The following is an 18178-nucleotide window of genomic DNA, read 5'->3' on the forward strand; positions in this document are numbered from 1 at the left end:
CAACCCCCTGATGTAGTTTTCAACTCCATAAGAAAGCAGTAGTAGTAGATTTTAAATATCAATAGTGGTAAAAACCAGGGATATCAAATGTCATCACAAATTGCCTGGATTTGTAACCACGTCCTGGCTATCACAAGAGCACGTCATTAACTGTTAACGTGTGTTGTTCTCCAATGAACACTTTACGACAGTTCTAAGTTTCCCTTTACGGCAATTCATGCTAGAGGCTGCGCAGTGGGGGCTGCTGGGAGAAGGGATGTTATGGAGGGAACTATGTTGACATGTCGGCTGCCTCAGTGTCTGAATAAAACTCAATATACTTAATATACGTTGTGTCTACTAAGTCTATATCAACATTGGTAGCAGAGGATGGTTTGAAGATGGCTGCGAACTACAGAGTACCGCCGAAGTTTGACGAAACCAGGCCGTATGAATGTTGGAAAAATGAAGTTAACATATGGGCACGAGTTACCGAACTCGACAAGAAGAAGCAGGCGCTTGCTGTGGCTTTGGGTCTGGAAGGACGAGCCAAGGATATCGCTATGGAGATACCAGCAGACGACTTGGACAAAGACACTGGTATGGCGACATTACTAGCAAAACTGGACGGTGTGTTTCAGCAAGAAGAAAAGGACCGCGCGTACGAAGCGTATTCCCAGTTTGATCGTTTAATGAAAGACAGTTCCGTTTCAATGGCAGACTACATAATTGACTTTGAGCAGCGATACAACCGAATTAAAAAGTACGACATGGCGCTTCCAGATGCTGTGTTAGCCTTCAAGTTGTTGGACACGGCCTGCCTCGATGAGAAAAACAGACAACTTGCACTAACGGCGTGCCCCGACCTAAAGTTTGCGTCCATGAAGTCGGCACTCAAGCGGATTTTTGGAGCGAAAACGGCGCCAGGTTTGTCGCACGGGATTCAACTAAACCAAGATGCAGCTTTCTTCACTGAACAACGACAACGACAAGGACAGGGAAGACGGAACACGTTTCAACAGAAGAGTGAAAGGACACCGTTGCCGGGCACCAACCCATTGGATAAGTTCGGTAAGCGTTCAAGATGTGCCGTTTGTCAAAGCACATTTCATTGGGCCAAGGACTGTCCTTACAAGAAGAACGAACAAGTAAGACTAACAGAAGACGAAAATGTAGAAGAAGTTTACATAACGTTGTTGACAAATGACCCTATGTCTGACGCTGAGATTTTCATAACTGAATCCCTGGGATCAGCCATCATAGACACGGCATGCACTCGTACAGTATGTGGGGAGAAATGGCTTGACAGTTATGTTAGTTGTCTCAGTCAAGAGCAGACAGACAAAATGATGAGGACAGAAAACACCAGTTCAAGACCATTTCGTTTTGGAGATGGCAACTTAGTATATTCCACCAGAAAAGTGAAACTACCTGCCAAAATAGGACAAACAAAATGTCACATTGAGACAGAAGTGGTCAACGCTGACATTCCACTGCTGCTGAGTAAGTCCTCACTGAAGAAGGCAGGAACTGTTTTAGATATGGAGAATGACAGAGCAGTGATGTTTAAACAGCAGATTCCTCTTGAGTTCACCAGCTCAGGACACTACTGTGTGGACATAAGAGACAAAAACAGCACAACACAGCAAATGAAAGATGACGTGATACTTGCAGCGACAGCTGAAGATGAAGTCCTGACAGTGACAGAAAACATGTCTTCAGCCGAAAAGCGCAAAATCCTTCTCAAGCTACACAAACAGTTTGGCCACGCATCTGCAGACAGGCTGCAGAGGCTAATTCAAAGCTCGGGTAATAAAGACAAGGACTGCCTCACTATTTTGCAACAAATAGTGCATGATTGTGACATATGTCAAAGATACAGCAAAGCGAAGCCGAGGCCAGCTGTTGGTCTGCCTCTAGCTACAGAATATAATGAGACGGTGGCGGTGGACCTGCATGAGTTGGAGCCAGGAGTGTGGTATCTACATGTGATCGACCAATTCACCCGGTTCAGTGCAGGAAGCATTGTGAAGACAAAGAAGGCCTCTGAAATGGTCAACGCCCTCATCCACACATGGATAAGTGTTCACGGCCCTCCTCGTATTTTGTACAGCGACAACGGTGGAGAGTTCAATAATGAAGAGTTTCGTGACATGGCCGAAAACTTCAACATCGAGACGAGGACAACAGCAGGATACAGTCCCTGGAGCAACGGGCTGTTGGAGAGACACAATCAGACTCTCACCGACATCCTACTGAAGGTGAGACGGGAAAATGGATGTGACTGGCACACTGCCCTAGACTGGGCTCTTATGGCTAAGAACTGTATGCACAGTGTTCATGGTTATAGCCCACATCAACTGGTATTTGGTCAAAACCCTAACCTTCCCTCTGTATTAATTGATAAACTACCTGCACTCGAAGGCACTACTGTTAGTGCAAGGGTAGGACAACACATATCAGCGTTGCATGCTTCTAGGAAGGCTTTCACTGAAGCTGAATGTTCAGAGAGAATAAGGAGAGCGTTACGTAAGCAGCTCAGATCCACAGATGAAAAATATGAGACAGGAGACAAGGTCTATTACAAACGAGCTGACAGTACAGAGTGGAAGGGACCAGGGATAGTTATTGGTCAGGATGGGGCTGTTGTATTTGTAAGACATGGTGGTATCCTTGTTAGAGTACATCACTTGAGGCTTAATAAGTTACACACAACTGCTCAAAGTGAGGTTCTTGATGACACAAACAGTGAGATAATTGTACAGAATCAAGCAGCAGACAGTGAAAACACAGATGTAGTGAACAGAGCCACAGGTGGCTCATTCAGTACACAAAACACAGATGCTGATAACGAACAGGAAAGTGACAGAGAGTCCAATGCAGGAGAGGGAGCTCATTCGTTAGTGACTCATAATGATGTAATTCAAACTCAAATGGAGCACAATGTCTATAATGATAACCCTGTTATTCCTGTGTCCAGTGTCAAGGTAAAAGCGGGACATACTGTAACCTTTATGAAAAGTGATGAAAGTGTTCTATGTAAAGCAAAAGTCCTAGGTAGAGCAGGCAAAGCCACAGGAGGGTATAAAAATTGGTATAACCTGCAATTTATTGAAAATGATGGGAGTCATGGTCAAAAAGAAGCTGTTGATCTGTCACGTGTGAATAGTCTCAGCATTGAGTCCGATTCAGAAGTCATGGATGCTGATGTACTTATAACAAAAGACATATCATTTGATGAAGCTAAACAAATAGAGATTGAAAACTGGAACAATAATAATGTTTTTGAAGAAGTTGAAGATACAGGCCAAAGATGTGTTTCCACCCGTTGGGTCTGTAATCTAAAAGAAACTGAGAACGGTATTGTGCCTAAAGCTAGACTTGTAGCCAGGGGTTTTGAAGAGTTCAATATCCAACAGTTGCAAAAAGATTCACCAACCTGTGCTTCTGAATCCCTGAGGTTATTGCTAGCAGTGATTAGCCAAAATCAGTGGAAGGTCCATTCTATGGACATTAAATCTGCCTTTTTGCAAGGCATGGAGTTATCAAGGGACATTCATGTTCACCCCCCCCCCCCAGAAGCAAACAGTAAAGGGGTGCTATGGAAACTTAAGAAATGTGTATATGGTCTTGCTGATGCATCACTTTATTGGTATAATAGAGTGAAAGAAATAATGCTGAGCACAAGTGGTAAAGTGTCACAAGTGGATCCTGCAGTCTTTTATTGGTTGGATGAACAATGCAAAGTTAAAGGTGTACTTGCATGTCATGTGGATGATTTTCTCTGGGCAGGTTCACAAAACTTTGTAACTGATGTGATTCCTCGACTGAAGTGTGCGTTCCGTGTGGGACGTGAGGAACATGATAATTTCTGCTATGTAGGAATGGACATTGCCACTGTAAATGGTGTAATTGAGATGAATCAGCAGGGCTATATTGACAACATGCAACCCATAAACATGCAGCCAGCACGTGCTATACAGAGAGATTCAGCTCTTAGTGAAACGGAAAGAGAGCAGCTGAGATCAAAAATAGGACAAATTCTTTGGGTTGCAAAACAAACTAGACCTGATGTTATGTTTGACGCTTGTATTTTGGCATCTATTCTGAAAAATGCTACTGTGCAGTCCATTCATGATGCAAATAAGGTGATTCGTAAACTTAAAGCAGGAAAGGTTACTCTGAAATTTCAACATTTGGGTAATAATGATGCTTTGAACTTGACTGTCTTCAGTGATGCCTCGCTGGGAAACTTGCCTGATGGAGGTACTCAAGGAGGGATATTGATCACTCTCATGGGGGAAAACGGGAAGTTTTCTCCTCTCTGTTGGCAATCTAAGAGGATCAGGCGTGTGGTGCGGAGCACCCTTGCGGGAGAGACACTCGCTATGTCGGATGGAATAGACAATGCTATTTTCCTTTCTACTCTTTTTTCGGAGCTCACTACTGGGACCACCAAATTAAATGCTCCCACGTTGGTCTGTGTGACTGACAATCACTCTCTTTATGATGCCCTTAAGTCCACTAAACAGGTCACAGAGAAGAGACTTCGGTTGGATATAAGCGGGATCAAGGAGCTCATTCAGAGTAAAACAATCAAAAAGGTGCTCTGGTCAGTGACAAAAGCCCAACTGGCTGACTGTCTGACGAAAAAGGGGGCATCATCCCTAGTGCTCTTGAAAGCACTATGTGAAGGACTGTGGAATCCACCCTAATTGGAATTCACCCTAATTGTTGTTTAAAAAAAAAAAAAAAAAAAAAAAAAAAAAAAAAAAAAAAAACACAGGCGAGAATGCTGATTGTATTTTGTTATTTTCTTGAATGTTTTTCAATTGCCTTTTCCCTTGTTGCACTTGGCTTTTGTTTTTCTTATTTTAAAGAAAGAAGAGGGAGATTGTTAACGTGTGTTGTTCTCCAATGAACACTTTACGACAGTTCTAAGTTTCCCTTTACGGCAATTCATGCTAGAGGCTGCGCAGTGGGGGCTGCTGGGAGAAGGGACGTTATGGAGGGAACTATGTTGACATGTCGGCTGCCTCAGTGTCTGAATAAAACTCAATATACTTAATATACGTTGTGTCTACTAAGTCTATATCAACATTAACCACTACGCTATCCACTCTGACACACCCTCGGCAGTTTGTGGACGTGGACCCCGACTTAAACAAGTTGAAAAACTTATTCGGGTGTTACCATTTAGTGGTCAATTGTATGGAATATGTACTGTACTGTACAATCTACTAATAATAGTTTCAATGAATCAATAAATCAATTGTGGATTTAATAGAGTATAAGCTTTCCTACAGTCCTCCTTTGTATATTGCTGTTAATTGGTTCACGACAGGGCTATAATTTCTGCAAAGTAGGAATCATTCATTGTTATGTATCAAACATTTTTGGAGAGCATTAAAATCTGTTGACTACCTTCCAAATACATTTTTCAACATAATGAGAGCCCTCTGGACATGAAATAACACCCTGTAGTCACCTTTAAACTCTTTTAATCCAAAACAGTAAGGCTGCCCACTAATAGCGTGTACCATTAGTGGGGATGTTCCAAGCGATTTAAAAAGACTGCGTGGGCAACTAAAAAGTGGTGCAGCGCACCTTATTTAAATGACGATTTTGCGTGTGTAAACTATACAGGGCATCACCATGGAGGCACTCTCAATGCCTGCACATTCATGTTATCTTGCTCCTACCCGTGGCTTTTGCTATGTTTTCAAACAAGCAGGAGACATGTACCACTTTTTATGGCTTTTTTTAGAAGGAATTGTGCAGTGCATCTACATTGACATCACTTTTTTTTTCTTTTTTTAACCGCTAAAGGTGCATGGTAGTCCTCCAAAATCGGTGATGAATGTTGATAAATCACATTGCATGCGCTGTATAATATATATGCATTCACTCCGGCATAGTGGGCATTTTACTGATCAGCATATATTTTTGCAAAAGAATGAAGACAGATAGGTGGGCGCGGCTACTGCTGCTGCCCACTGCTCCCCTCACCTCCCAGGGGGTGAACAAGGGGATGGGTCAAATGCAGAGGACAAATTTCACCACACCTAGTGTGTGTGACAATCATTGGTACTTTAACTTTATATGGTTTGCAGGCCTTATTCTGCTCACTTAAGAGACGCAATCCACTTTGCACATGTTTAGAAGATCAGCTTTGTGTGTCCTATGTACAGTAATCTATTTATTTGTATCTGCACCTTATTGCTTTTTTATCCTGCACTACCATGAGCTAACGCAACAAAATTTCGTTCTTATCTGTACTGTAAAGTTCAAATTTGAATGACAATAAAAAGGAAGTCTACCGGTAAGTCTAGTCTATTAAGTTTGCACGTCTCTTAGTACACTTTAGTAAATCAGGCCATAAGTCTCTTGTTTTAATGTTGGCATTTAAGCTAGCGCCAGTCAGTCCGTGGGTTTATCAAAGTGCAGTTAAACGGTAAACATCGAGAGTTTTACCGCGGTTATAATTAATACTGTTTATCGTTACATCCCTAATGTCAATAAATGACCACTTTTTCATTCTCTCCTTGTTAGTAAAAAGTTTAACACGTTTCTCTCTAATTATTGCTTGCTTCTCCGTCCGCTTTGCAGTTTCAGTAAATAAATAAATTCCAATACATTTTTAGCATTTATGCTGTAAATTAAAACTTTCTGCAAGGCACTCAACTCAAAATTATTGGAAAGTTTAACGGCACAAATGATTATTCTTGTTACAAGTTAGGCTCCCTTCTTCGTAAAGAGCTACAAATGTCTTGTGAATGCTGATACAGTAGATGCTATTAAAGCATGAAAACAGTGCCTGGCCGTCATGACTGGAAGCCAACCGGTCGTCTTAAAATGTGTATGATTTTTGGAGACAAATGCAAATTGTGTTTAGAGGGAAAGATTACCCTCATCTTCGGAGCTGTCGTCGTCGTTGCTACCATCGCTCTCCTTTTCATCCGAGTCGCTAGCGTACTTTGGCGTCTTGCTGATCATACCGTGTCTGCGCTTGTTTGACGTCTCTGCAAGCACACAAGAGGTGAGGCCACTTTCAGCATACTTGACTCGCAACTCTTCTTCGTTTTACCTTTAGATTTGTGACTAGAAGACCAGTTCCTGGACTTGTAGGTGGTCTTCAGTTCCTTTTTGAGGCTGTGTATTTCGTCAGTGCTCAGTCGCCGGAGCGTCACAACAGGCTTGGCGCCTTTTTTTAAGTTCTCAACCAGCGACCTCCTCTCCAGCAAAACGCGGGGTTCTTTCCAGTTGTCAACAATGGCAACGTCGCTCGGCAGTTGGGCGCCTTTATCCGCGCCGTCCCGCTTCACTTTGGGGATCACAAAGTTCTTCAGGCTCCTGGAATTTCCGCTCAGCAGGTATGCGGGGAATTCGCTCAGTTTGTTCTCGAGGGAAGACTGTTTAATTGCAGCCGGGACACTTTCACCCCCACTTTTCCCCTCTTTTTTATTTTGCGGGGATTGAGACGTGGACTTTTCTGTCCTTTCGCCGGAGTTCCTGCTCCCGTCCTGCCTTGTTTTGTGGTCCTGCTTGGGAGTCCCATCCAGAGACAGCTCACGTCTGTTATCCTTCGATGGTTTGTGTTTCTTTGCCTTGTCTTCCCTCTCTTTATGTCTGTCATCTTTCTCCTTTTCCTTGACTTTATCCCGGTTCCTCTCCTTCTCACGAATTTTGTCTTTTTCCTTATCCCGCTCCTTTTCCTTCGATCGATCTTTATCCCTATCTAGAACTTTCTCCCTGACTCGGTTTTTCTCTTTGTCCTTTTCTTTGTCTTTAACTCTCTCTTGGTCCTTTTCTTTGTCTTTAACTCTCTCTTGGTCCTTTTCTTTGTCTTTAACTCTCTCTTGGTCCTTTTCTTTTTCTTTAACTCTCTCTTGATCCTTCTCCCTGCCTCTATCTTTCTCCCTATCTCTCACCCTGTCTTTGTCCCTATTTCTGTCCTTTTCTTTATCGCCATCTTTTTCCCTAACTTTGTTTTTCTCCCTGTCTTTCATCTTATCTCTATCTTTTTCTCTTTCCCTATTCATGTCTCGATCTGTGTCCCTATCCTTGAATCTATCTTTCTCTTTTTGCCGATCCACATCTGTGTCTTTATCCCTATCCTTCATTTTATCCCGATCCAAGTCTCGGCCCTTATCCCTATCCTTGAGCCTCTCCCTTTCTTTCGGTCTTTCCTTATCCACATCCTTTTCTTTATCTTTATCAGTGTCGTTGTTATCTTTCGTTTTCTTCTTCTCACGGCCTTTGTCGTCATTATGAGTGGAGTTACGCTCCGCCTTGCTTAAGGTTTTTAAAGTTTCCGGTTGACTGTTGAGATTCTTGTCCTCTTTGTGCCGAGAATCGGAGTCTCTGTTCTGCTTCACCCTTGGCAAGACCCCACGTTTCTTGCTGCTGTCGTTTCTGCCGTCTGTTCTGTGTTTGGATTCCTGCTTCTGCTTCAAACGGATATCCAAATCGGATCTCTCTAAATCATCACTTGGCTCCTTCTTCATGGGTGGGCGCTGCCCGTCCACTTTCACTACGCCCGCTCCCGCGTTGAGGCGCAAGATGTGTTCGTCACACAGCTGCTTGGCGTCGAGGACCACCACTGGCTGTCTTATTCCTCGTCCGGCTTGCTGCAGATCGATACTGACCATCAACGCAGGACGAGTGGAACCGTTACTGGCAGCGTTCATCTTCTTGGGTGTCAACTGGCTGCTGGCGCTGTTGCCTCCTTGTCCATCCTCCGCTCCTGGCTCCTGAGGGTAGGAGTCTTGCTTGCGTTTCTTCAGCGGCTTGTCTTTAAAATAGAAAGACGGTAGTTAGCATATGGAATTAATACAAATGCATGTTTCAATGATAAAGTTATTTGGTTATCTTTAAATACTGGTAAAACCAAGTTTAGGATTTTTTGCAGTCGTAAGAAAAGTGTGGATGACTTTTACAGGAGTGTCATATTCGTTTTCATTGAGGGCCACATCGCAGAAGGCCACTTGTAACAGCGAATATATATGAATTTGCCTATGTTTACATTTTGCTTTATATTTATTATTTTACTTATTTTTTTGTCTGGTTTTGTATCATCCCGTGAGGTGTATATTACTTTTTTTTTTGTTTGGTTTGTACTTCATGAAGTTTTGCACTTGTTGTGTTTTTTTGTTTGTTTTCATTATATTTGGATGTATTTGTTTGGTTTGTATGCTATCCATTAAGTAAGAATACATATTATGTTGAAGGGGGCAGGAAAATATAAGATTTTCTTCATCCTGTTCCTTCTCAGGCATTGGTGTGTAAATGTGTGTTTAGTTGCTGAGGTATAATTGTCTATTGATCAAAGATGCACATCAATGAAGGAGATAAATAAAAAAATGAAATTAAATTAAATGCATTTGATATATATATATATATATATATTTTTTTAGGTACAATGTAAAAAAAAATATCTGTACATTTTACAGTAAAAAAAACTGGCAACTCTGTCACCAGAATGTTACTGCAAAATATAACAGTGTTTTTTTACGGTAAAAAATCTGGCAAATGAGCTGCCAGTTTTTTTTACCGTAAAAACAATGTGCTACTGTTTTTTTATTGACACCAACACACAGGAAAAACAACAACCCTAGATGTGTTTTACCTTAGATTAGAGGTTTTGTGTGGACCCCAGTAAGACTAGCTGACTGCCATGGCATCAGCTAATGGGGATCCTTTTCAAATAAACAAATAAAATAAACACATTTTTCGGTAAATGACTGTTAGCTCAGTTGACAGAATTTAACCATTAAAAACAGTATTATGCTGTAAAAAAATCCACTGTAAACTTTTCTGCAAAATCAATTGTCATTTTTACGCTGTACATTTTGATGGCGATCTTGCTTGAAAATCCAAAGCAAATATTTAAATATCTATTTTCATTTTGACAACAAAAAAAATAGTTTAGAAAGTATGATAATATAATATTTGTTGCAATGTTCAATAATCATTTAAGTTCAAAAGGTATGCAAGTTGAAGCAGTGCATATATATTTTTCTGTCAAAATGGAGAGAACGATTACATTTATTAGTGAGAAAAGATAAGGTACATTATTGACACATATTATTTCCAGACGTTCTCAGGCCACATAAAGTAATGCAGCGGGGCAGACCTGGCCGCTGGGCCGTGAGTTTGACATTTGTGCCTTATAATATGTCGAAGGTGTTGAGATTCAGAGAACAAAATAGATTAAGGGCCTGATCTATTAAGATCCAAATACCACACGCTAAACAGCATGTGCCAACTATAAAATTGTGTGTACAGTTAGTAAATGTTGAAAACAAGGGCACAGACTGTCCTATTTAAATAATAATTTTGTGTGTACTATCGGCATTATGTGCCCATGAAAACACTCATTTCCCTACACATGTTCAACCTGTGTGTAATGTTGTTGAAGAAGCCGCACACATCTATAATCTGTAACACACTTCCTGCAATATAGAATTACAATTTAGACAACAGAAACTATTTTTGCGCGCAAGGAGGCGATGGAGGATTACAACACTACAGCTCATTCATGCGTCTGGAATTATGCATATTGCCTAGTTTATTTTTTAATATAGGATCTGTATTATAATAGTAATGTTAGTATTATAATAATACAGATCCTATATGAAAAATCGAATGCCATAACAAATACACCAGCAGACACCATAACACATCAATTGAATTAGTTTTATTCAGCCCCATATATTGCTGAATAGACAAAATGTCTAATATTTTTTATTTATGACTGTCCAGCTGACACTGCAGCGGGATCCAGCTCCTTTCTCATAGCCATTTGTGTGTAACTGTGTCAGTTTGCACGTAACTTTAAAACGTGCTAAATAAAGATGCCAAAATAGCGTCCGCAGAACAGTTTCAGCATTGCTCAATCACATTGCGAGTGCTGAATAATTATACTTGCATCTCCTTCTCCCAGTATTGTGGGTATTCTGCTAATCATCATATATTCTACATGAAGACTTGCACTTTTTATTTTGCTCATTCAAGAGACCCTATCTTAATAGATCAGCTTTGCATATGCCATCAAGTTTGCATGTGTTTAAATACATGCAAACCTTTAGCAGATCAGTCCCTAGGTTTTTGGGTGTTACGAATTTAGAATTGATGAAAATGTGTCATGGAAATCACATATAAATTATACAAAGGTTAAATTATCAATATATAATATCAATATATTTCACTGGAGGTAAAATAATTGCTAATTTAAAAAAAACACTGTATATTTTGTATAATTGACTGATTGTTCCATATCTGACACTTTGCACTGAAGTGTGGAGTTACGGCTAGTGCCTGTAAAACATATTTTAATTTAATGTTCCTTTTGCAGAGGAGAGCTGTAAGAGTCATTAGTCGAAATGTACACAAGGAACCCACAAACCCGATATTTAAACTTTTTTTTAAATTTGATGGAGATGGATAGAGTACAGCATTCTAAGAATTATATATGTAGCACATAGAAAAAATATACAAAACAACATTCAAAAGAGATTTGTAAAAATAGAAAATAATTATAATCTGAAAGGAACAGAGATTTTGAAAAAATCTTGCTTTAGAACAGTGACAGTCAATCAAAGGTGTTAGTTTATGCACCAAACTTGACAGTGGCCGTAAACAAACTTGACAGTGGAACAAAACAATGTAAATCTCTTTCTGTATTTAAACAACTGTAAAAATCATGATTATGAAAATATATGACTTTGAGTGAGCTAATGGCTTTGTTTATTTCGTTGTATGTTATGAAATAGAAATATAGTCTTTGTAGTCTTCTGAGTTGAACAGTGAATGTTGTATTTAAGTGAATAGAGGGCAGGTATAAGTTTATACTTCTTTCTGCTCATTTACATTCATTTATTTTAATGCTGCGTCGATTGTTTTTATTTGATGTTAAGTAAATAAAACAAAAGAAAAAAGTACCTTTATCCTGGACTTCTTTCGACCATCTCTCACTGACGGACTCCCGCTCTGTCCTCTCGATCTCGGCTAGTGTGTCGATGTCAGCGTCATCCAGTACAATGGCGGCTGAGACGGCGCCACTCTCGTTGCTGTTTCCCTGCTGACAGTTCGGCGGCTCTTCGGCACCGAACTTGCACTCCGCATCCTGCTGCTCAGCGCTCTGCAACTCGTTTTTACTGTTTATCACATGTGCTTTGCTGTCCTCCTCTGTCCCAGGGGAATGCTCGGCGTACTCTTCCTTTTCTGCAGTCTTCACCCGGGACAGCTTTAAGGTCAGCCTCGCTGAGTCTTTCGCTGGAGATCTAACAATGTCGTACAAGGTGTTTTTGTCCACGTTCTCGGTGATAACTTTGCTCCTTTGCTTCTGCTTCTTTTTGCGCTCAGCAGAGGAAAGGTGCCTGTTGGGGGACGCGCCTGGAGGGACGTCGGCGGAAGGTGACTGCACGATGAGCAGAGGTCTTGACCCTACGGAGGAACCAAGAGAATGGAGACTCATTTGACATTATCATTTAAAAGCCAAATAAAATATTGTGATATATATCGTTATGGCAAGAGGCTGATATTGCAATATAGATTTCAGGCCTTATCACCAATCACTGGCACAAATTATGAAAACTGTGCCAATGACCATGAATGGAACTTATTGCGTCATAGCAGTAGCCTAGCAACGAAAGCGGTATACAGTGATCCCTCGCTACAACGCGGTTGTAGCGAGTTGTAGGTAAACAAAAAAACATGCACAGTAAATGAAAAAAAAAACTTCCTGTAAATTAAAAAACATTTAGTGTATTACATTTTGGAATAAGGCTGTATCATAACAAAATGTGGAAAAAGTGAAGCCCTGATGTACTGTATATCTCTTATCTAGTGTGTACTTGTTTCCGCAGACATACATTTGGCAGGTTCTTCGCCGTCGTCAGGGGAACACTCAGACTGTGGCGACTTGACTGGAAACAACGCCGCCATCATGGAGTGCTCATTGTCCTGTCAACCGCAAAAAGACATCAATTGGGAATTTTTCACGTTTGTCAGTCTCAATGTCAGCTGGAGTCCAATCGTTTTGTTTTTACCTCATTTCCAAGTCTGTGCGCGATATTCACATAGTCGTCATCCGAGCCGGGCTTGACGAGGTGATTGGACGGGTTACTTGATAGCGGTGCGGATACCTTACTGTGGAGATTTCGAATACTGCCTGCAACTGGAACACAAATTACATTATCAGTTATGTGGATTTCTATTTTTTCCTACGATTTTGAAGAGGCCTTTGTGTTGTGACCATACTTCTCAAATTCAATCCAAAGCTCAAAAACGGCAAACAAGTTGAGGTTGGATAGGAAGCGCCATGGGACCCACCTTGCTGTGTCTGCTGGTGCTGCGAGTAACTAGGTGGACTGTACTGCATGTAGTCAGCAGGACTCTGAGGAGTGTAAGGACTCGGTATGGGGCTGTTTGAATGCGGCTGCTGCGAGATGAACCGAGCTCCCGACCCGGACTGTTGCGAAGTGAAGCACCTGTGAAGGAGTAGGATGTCATTTTGCTTTGAAAAAATTAAATTAAATAAATACTAGGGATGTCCGATAACATCGGACTGCCGATATTATCGGCCGATAAATGCTTTAAAATGTAATATCGGAAATTATAAGTATCGGTTTCAAAAAGTTCCATTTATGACTTTTTAAAATGCCGCTGTGTACACGGACGTAGGGAGAAGTACAGGCCGCCATAAACCTTAAAGGCACTGCCTTTGCGTGCCGGCCCAATCACATAATATCTACGGCTTTTCACACACACAAGTGAATGCAAGGCCTACTTGGTCAACAGCCATACAGGTCACCCTGAGGCTGGCCGTATAAACAACTTTAACACTGTTACAAATATGCGCCACACTGTGAACCCACACCAAACAAGAATGACAAACACATTTCGGCAGAACATCCGCACCGTAACACAACATAAACACAACAGAAAAAATACCCAGAACCCCTTGCAGCACTAACTCTTCCGGGACGCTACAATATAACGGCAAAAAAGCCATTATCGGACATCTCTAATAAATACAGATGCAAATGTGATGCATTTTCTTTACTATCCTACCCAGAGGATCTTTGAGCAGCTACTGGAGTCTGCTGGTAGTTTGGCGTTGGACTCCTGTGCACTTGGTTTGGTGAAATCTTATACTGCGGCACGGCCGGTTGTTGTGTCACACCTGAAAAATAAACAATGATGGATAAAGTCACCATAGCTTTCGTGCTCAAAAAAACATCATCAATGAAGAAAACTAGACTAGAGGTAAATGGGTTATACTTGTATAGCGCTTTTCTACCTTAAGGTACTCAAAGCGCTTTGACAGTATTTCCACATTCACCCATTGATGACAGGAGCTGCCATGCAAAACCTTAACTCCGACCCCTCAGGAGCAAGGGTGAAGTGTCTTGCTCAAGGACACAACGGAAGTGACTAGGATGGCGGAAGCTGGGGATCGAACCAGGAACCCTCTGGTTGCTGGCACAGCTGATCTACCCACCAATCCACCTCCCCAACTGAGGTCTTTTAACATCTGCAGAGGTACAGCATAGGGGCCGTGAAATTTTTGGTAGATTTTTTAAAATATATAAGTTTTCATATTAATCCCTGCATTTTTTTCCACAAGCGTAAATGTCTTTAAACACACATTAAAACATTGAGGCAACTCACTGTCGTGTAGTTGAATGTGAATAAAAAATAACATACCATGACTCAGTAATTTTACTGTATTCATGTTAGCATTTAAGATTTGTGCTCTAGTGGCCAGCTAGCGATTGGCACGCTAGTTGTCAGCTAGCGATTGGCGCATTAGCTGTCAGCTGGCGATTGGCGTGCAAGCTGTCAGCACACGATCAGCGCGCTTGTGATTAACACGCCAGTTGTCAGCTAGTGATTAACGCACCAGTTGTCAGCTAGTGATTAACGCACCAGTTGTCAGCTTGCGATCAGCTCGCTAGTGGTCAGCTAGCGATTAATGCACCAGTTGTCAGCTAGTGATTAACGCACCAGTTGTTAGCAAGTGATTAGCGCACTAGTTGCCAGCTAGCGATTAGCACCCTAGTTGCCAGCTAGCTATTAGAGGCACAATACTTTTATTTAAATATCGTTCATATTGCACAATAACAAAGTACTTTTAGGAGCAGTTTATTGTCAAATACAAGCATAATTTCATGCAAGATTTACACAGCACCTTGCAAAAGTATTCACCCCACTTGAACTTTTCTGTGTTTTGTCACATTACAACCACAAACATAAATAGGTTTTATTGGAATTTTATTTGAAAGACCAACAATTTCAATTGTGAAGTTGAAAGAAATTGATACGTGACTCAAAACATTTTTTACAAATAAAAAAACTGAAAAGTGCGTTGTGCTAAAGTATTTTCTCTGAGTGCCAACCAATTCCAGAAGTTCCCTGATGATTGCTACTATCTAAACTCCGTCCACCTATGTTCAATCTCACATCAGTACAAATACAGCAGCTCTGTGACAGCCTCAGAGGTTGGTTGGGAGAATATTGGGGAGCAAGCAGCATCATGAAGTCCAAGGAACAAAGCAGACAGGTCAGGGATAAAGTTGTGGAGATGTTTAAAACAGGCATAGGCTATGAACATATTTCCCAAGCTTTAAACATCTCACGGAACACTGTTCAATTCATCATCCGGAAATGGAAAGAGTATGGAACAACTGTAAACCTAACAAGACAAGGCCGTCCACCTAATTTTACAGGCCGAACAAGAAGAGCACTGATCAGAGATGCAGCCAAGAGGCCCATAATGACTCTGGACTGACTGCAGAGATCCACAGCTCAGTTGGGGGAATCGGTCCGCAGGACAACTATTAGTCGTGCACTGCACAGATGTGGTCTTTATGGAAGAGTGGCAAGAAGAAAGCCATTGTTTAGAGAAACCAGAAGAAGTTTGCCAGAAGCCATGTTGGGGACACAGCAAACATGAAGAAGAATGTGCTTTGGTCAGACGAGATCAACATTTAACTTTTTAGCCAAAATGCAAACCCCTATGTGAGGTGGAGAACTAGCAGTGTGTGAAGTGAATCAGTGAAGTAAATTATATTTATATAGCGCTTTTCTCTGGTGACTCAAAGCGCTTTACATAGTGAAACCCATTATCTAAGTTACATTTAAACAGGTGTGGGTGGCACTGGGAGCAGGTGGGTAATGTATCTTGCCCAAGGACAGAGCAGCAGTGACTAGGATGGCGGAAGTGGGGATTGAACCTGGAACCCTTAAGTTGCTGGCACGACTGCTCTAACAACGGAGCCATGCCCCCCCCAGTGCACATCACTCTGAGCACACCATAACCACTGTCAAATATGGCAGTAGTAGCAGCAACTTGCTTCCCTTCAGCAGGGACAGGGAAGATGGTCAGGGCTGATGGGAAGATGGGTGGAGACAAATCCAGGGCAATTTTGGGAGAAACCCTGATGGAGTCTGCTAAAGACTTGAGACATCGGTGGAGGTTCCCCTTCCGGCAGGACAACGACCCTAAATTTAAAGCCAGGGCTACAATTGAATGGCTTAAAATAAAACATAGTCATGTGTTTGAATGTTCCAGTCAAAGTCCAGACCTAAACCCAATCAAAGATTTGAAAACTGCTGTTCACAAACGCTCTCCATTGAATCTGACTGAGTTTGAGCTGTTTGGCAAAGAAGAATGGCCAAACATTTCAGTCACTTGATGTGCAAAGCTGGTACCTTAAAAGACGTGCAGCTGTAATTGCACCAAAAGGTGGTTCCCACAAAGTATTGACTCAAGGTGGCTGAATACCTTTGGACAATACCCTTTTCACTTTTTTTATTTGTAAAAAAAAAAAGAAAAGTATAATGTTCTTTCAATTTCACATTTGTATGTACCACTTTGTGATAGTCTTTCATATAAAATTCCAATAAAATATATTTATCTTTGTAGTTGTAATGTGACAACATATGGTAAAGTTCAATGGGGTGGAATACATTTGCAAGGTGCTATAAGTAGGGGGTCCCTGCTCCTTCTATCCATCAGTTTGGGGGGTCCTTGGCCTGGAAAATGTTGAAAACCCCTGATGTAGGCAACATGCTTTAGGCTTCAGCTACAACTGATCAGAATTTTAGTCAGTTATGCTGAAAAACTTCAGATTTTAACTAGACAGCTAAATCTGAATATTAATTTTATAAGTTAGAGCCCAGACCTAAATCCCGTTAGGAGACCCAATTGCACAAATGATGCCTTCTCAAACTAACATATTTGGAGCATTTTTGCAAGGAAGAGTGGTCAAATATTGCCAAGTCAGAAGAATGCATACACTCTAAAATTTGAAGTATAATAATGATAAATGCTTCATTATAAACCAAATATGTCCTATCTTAAGTTTTAGTTAGTGTCCAATTAAAGTGTTTCAACAGAAACGTATAATTTAAGAACCAAAATTGCAGACATATGTGACTTTTGTTTGCATACAGTAGTTTGCTACAATAGACGGCCAAAGCAAGCATTGAAGTACAATCGCCTCAATTTGGTGTGCAGAATTTCAGCTTCCCTCCCCACATAATGTGCGACTGCGGAGCTGCATTGTCATACTTTTGTCTCGGAAGATCTTGGGGTTTCTGGAGAGCAACGCTTGCAGGAGCACTGGCATGTCACCCTCGGGCTCATCATTCCCCAAGTTGTCCTTCAGCTCTCTGAGAAAGCACACAAATAACGGAAAGCAAAGTCAAAATGCACTACAATAGACAACGTTCTTGAGCACCGCGCTTTTCTATTTTCAGCATTTCCATCTGCGAGAGCAACAAAATCTGGTGTGATGGCTTAAAAGATGTCCACCCCACCTGTAAATTTCACTTCACAAACCAATAATACACTTCTTATCATGCAAAATAAACTTGAATTATGTTCTAACACTATAATGTGTTTATGAGCACCAAACGTGAAACTAATTTGTCATTTCCCTTCTTTAAAGTACTAGGTTTTCATGACGTCATGAAGGGAAAAACCTCCTTCCTCATGGATAGGATAGTACCTCTGACCCACTAAATACATCTGACACCCACCGACCGCTGTTGTGAAAAAAGCCGGCTTTCCTACACATCTTAAAATCTCCCAACTATCCATCAATCTCCTAGACGTGGGAGCTGTGGGTTTGATCAGCAAATAGGCTAACCTAGCACGACGTTGTTATTAAAATGTATGTGTAATATT

General features: G+C 41.2%; 1 protein-coding gene across 5 annotated transcripts in view; it reads right to left on the reverse strand.

Annotated features, from left to right (window-relative positions):
* LOC133629973 (nipped-B-like protein B) overlaps positions 1-18178 on the reverse strand; it is a 57914-nt gene that overhangs the window by 23461 nt on the left and 16275 nt on the right. For all 5 annotated transcript variants that reach the window (XM_062021154.1, XM_062021162.1, XM_062021138.1 and 2 more), the window contains exons 4-11: positions 17561-17661; positions 14056-14167; positions 13315-13472; positions 13032-13159; positions 12855-12945; positions 11923-12426; positions 7067-8773; positions 6888-7001 (exon numbers count right to left, since the gene is read on the reverse strand). In XM_062021154.1, the coding sequence (XP_061877138.1) occupies positions 6888-7001; positions 7067-8773; positions 11923-12426; positions 12855-12945; positions 13032-13159; positions 13315-13472; positions 14056-14167; positions 17561-17661 (2915 nt within the window). The remainder of the gene's footprint in view (positions 1-6887; positions 7002-7066; positions 8774-11922; positions 12427-12854; positions 12946-13031; positions 13160-13314; positions 13473-14055; positions 14168-17560; positions 17662-18178) is intronic.

This window comes from Entelurus aequoreus, linkage group LG02 (assembly GCF_033978785.1).
Source record: "Entelurus aequoreus isolate RoL-2023_Sb linkage group LG02, RoL_Eaeq_v1.1, whole genome shotgun sequence".
Taxonomy (NCBI): domain Eukaryota; kingdom Metazoa; phylum Chordata; class Actinopteri; order Syngnathiformes; family Syngnathidae; genus Entelurus; species Entelurus aequoreus.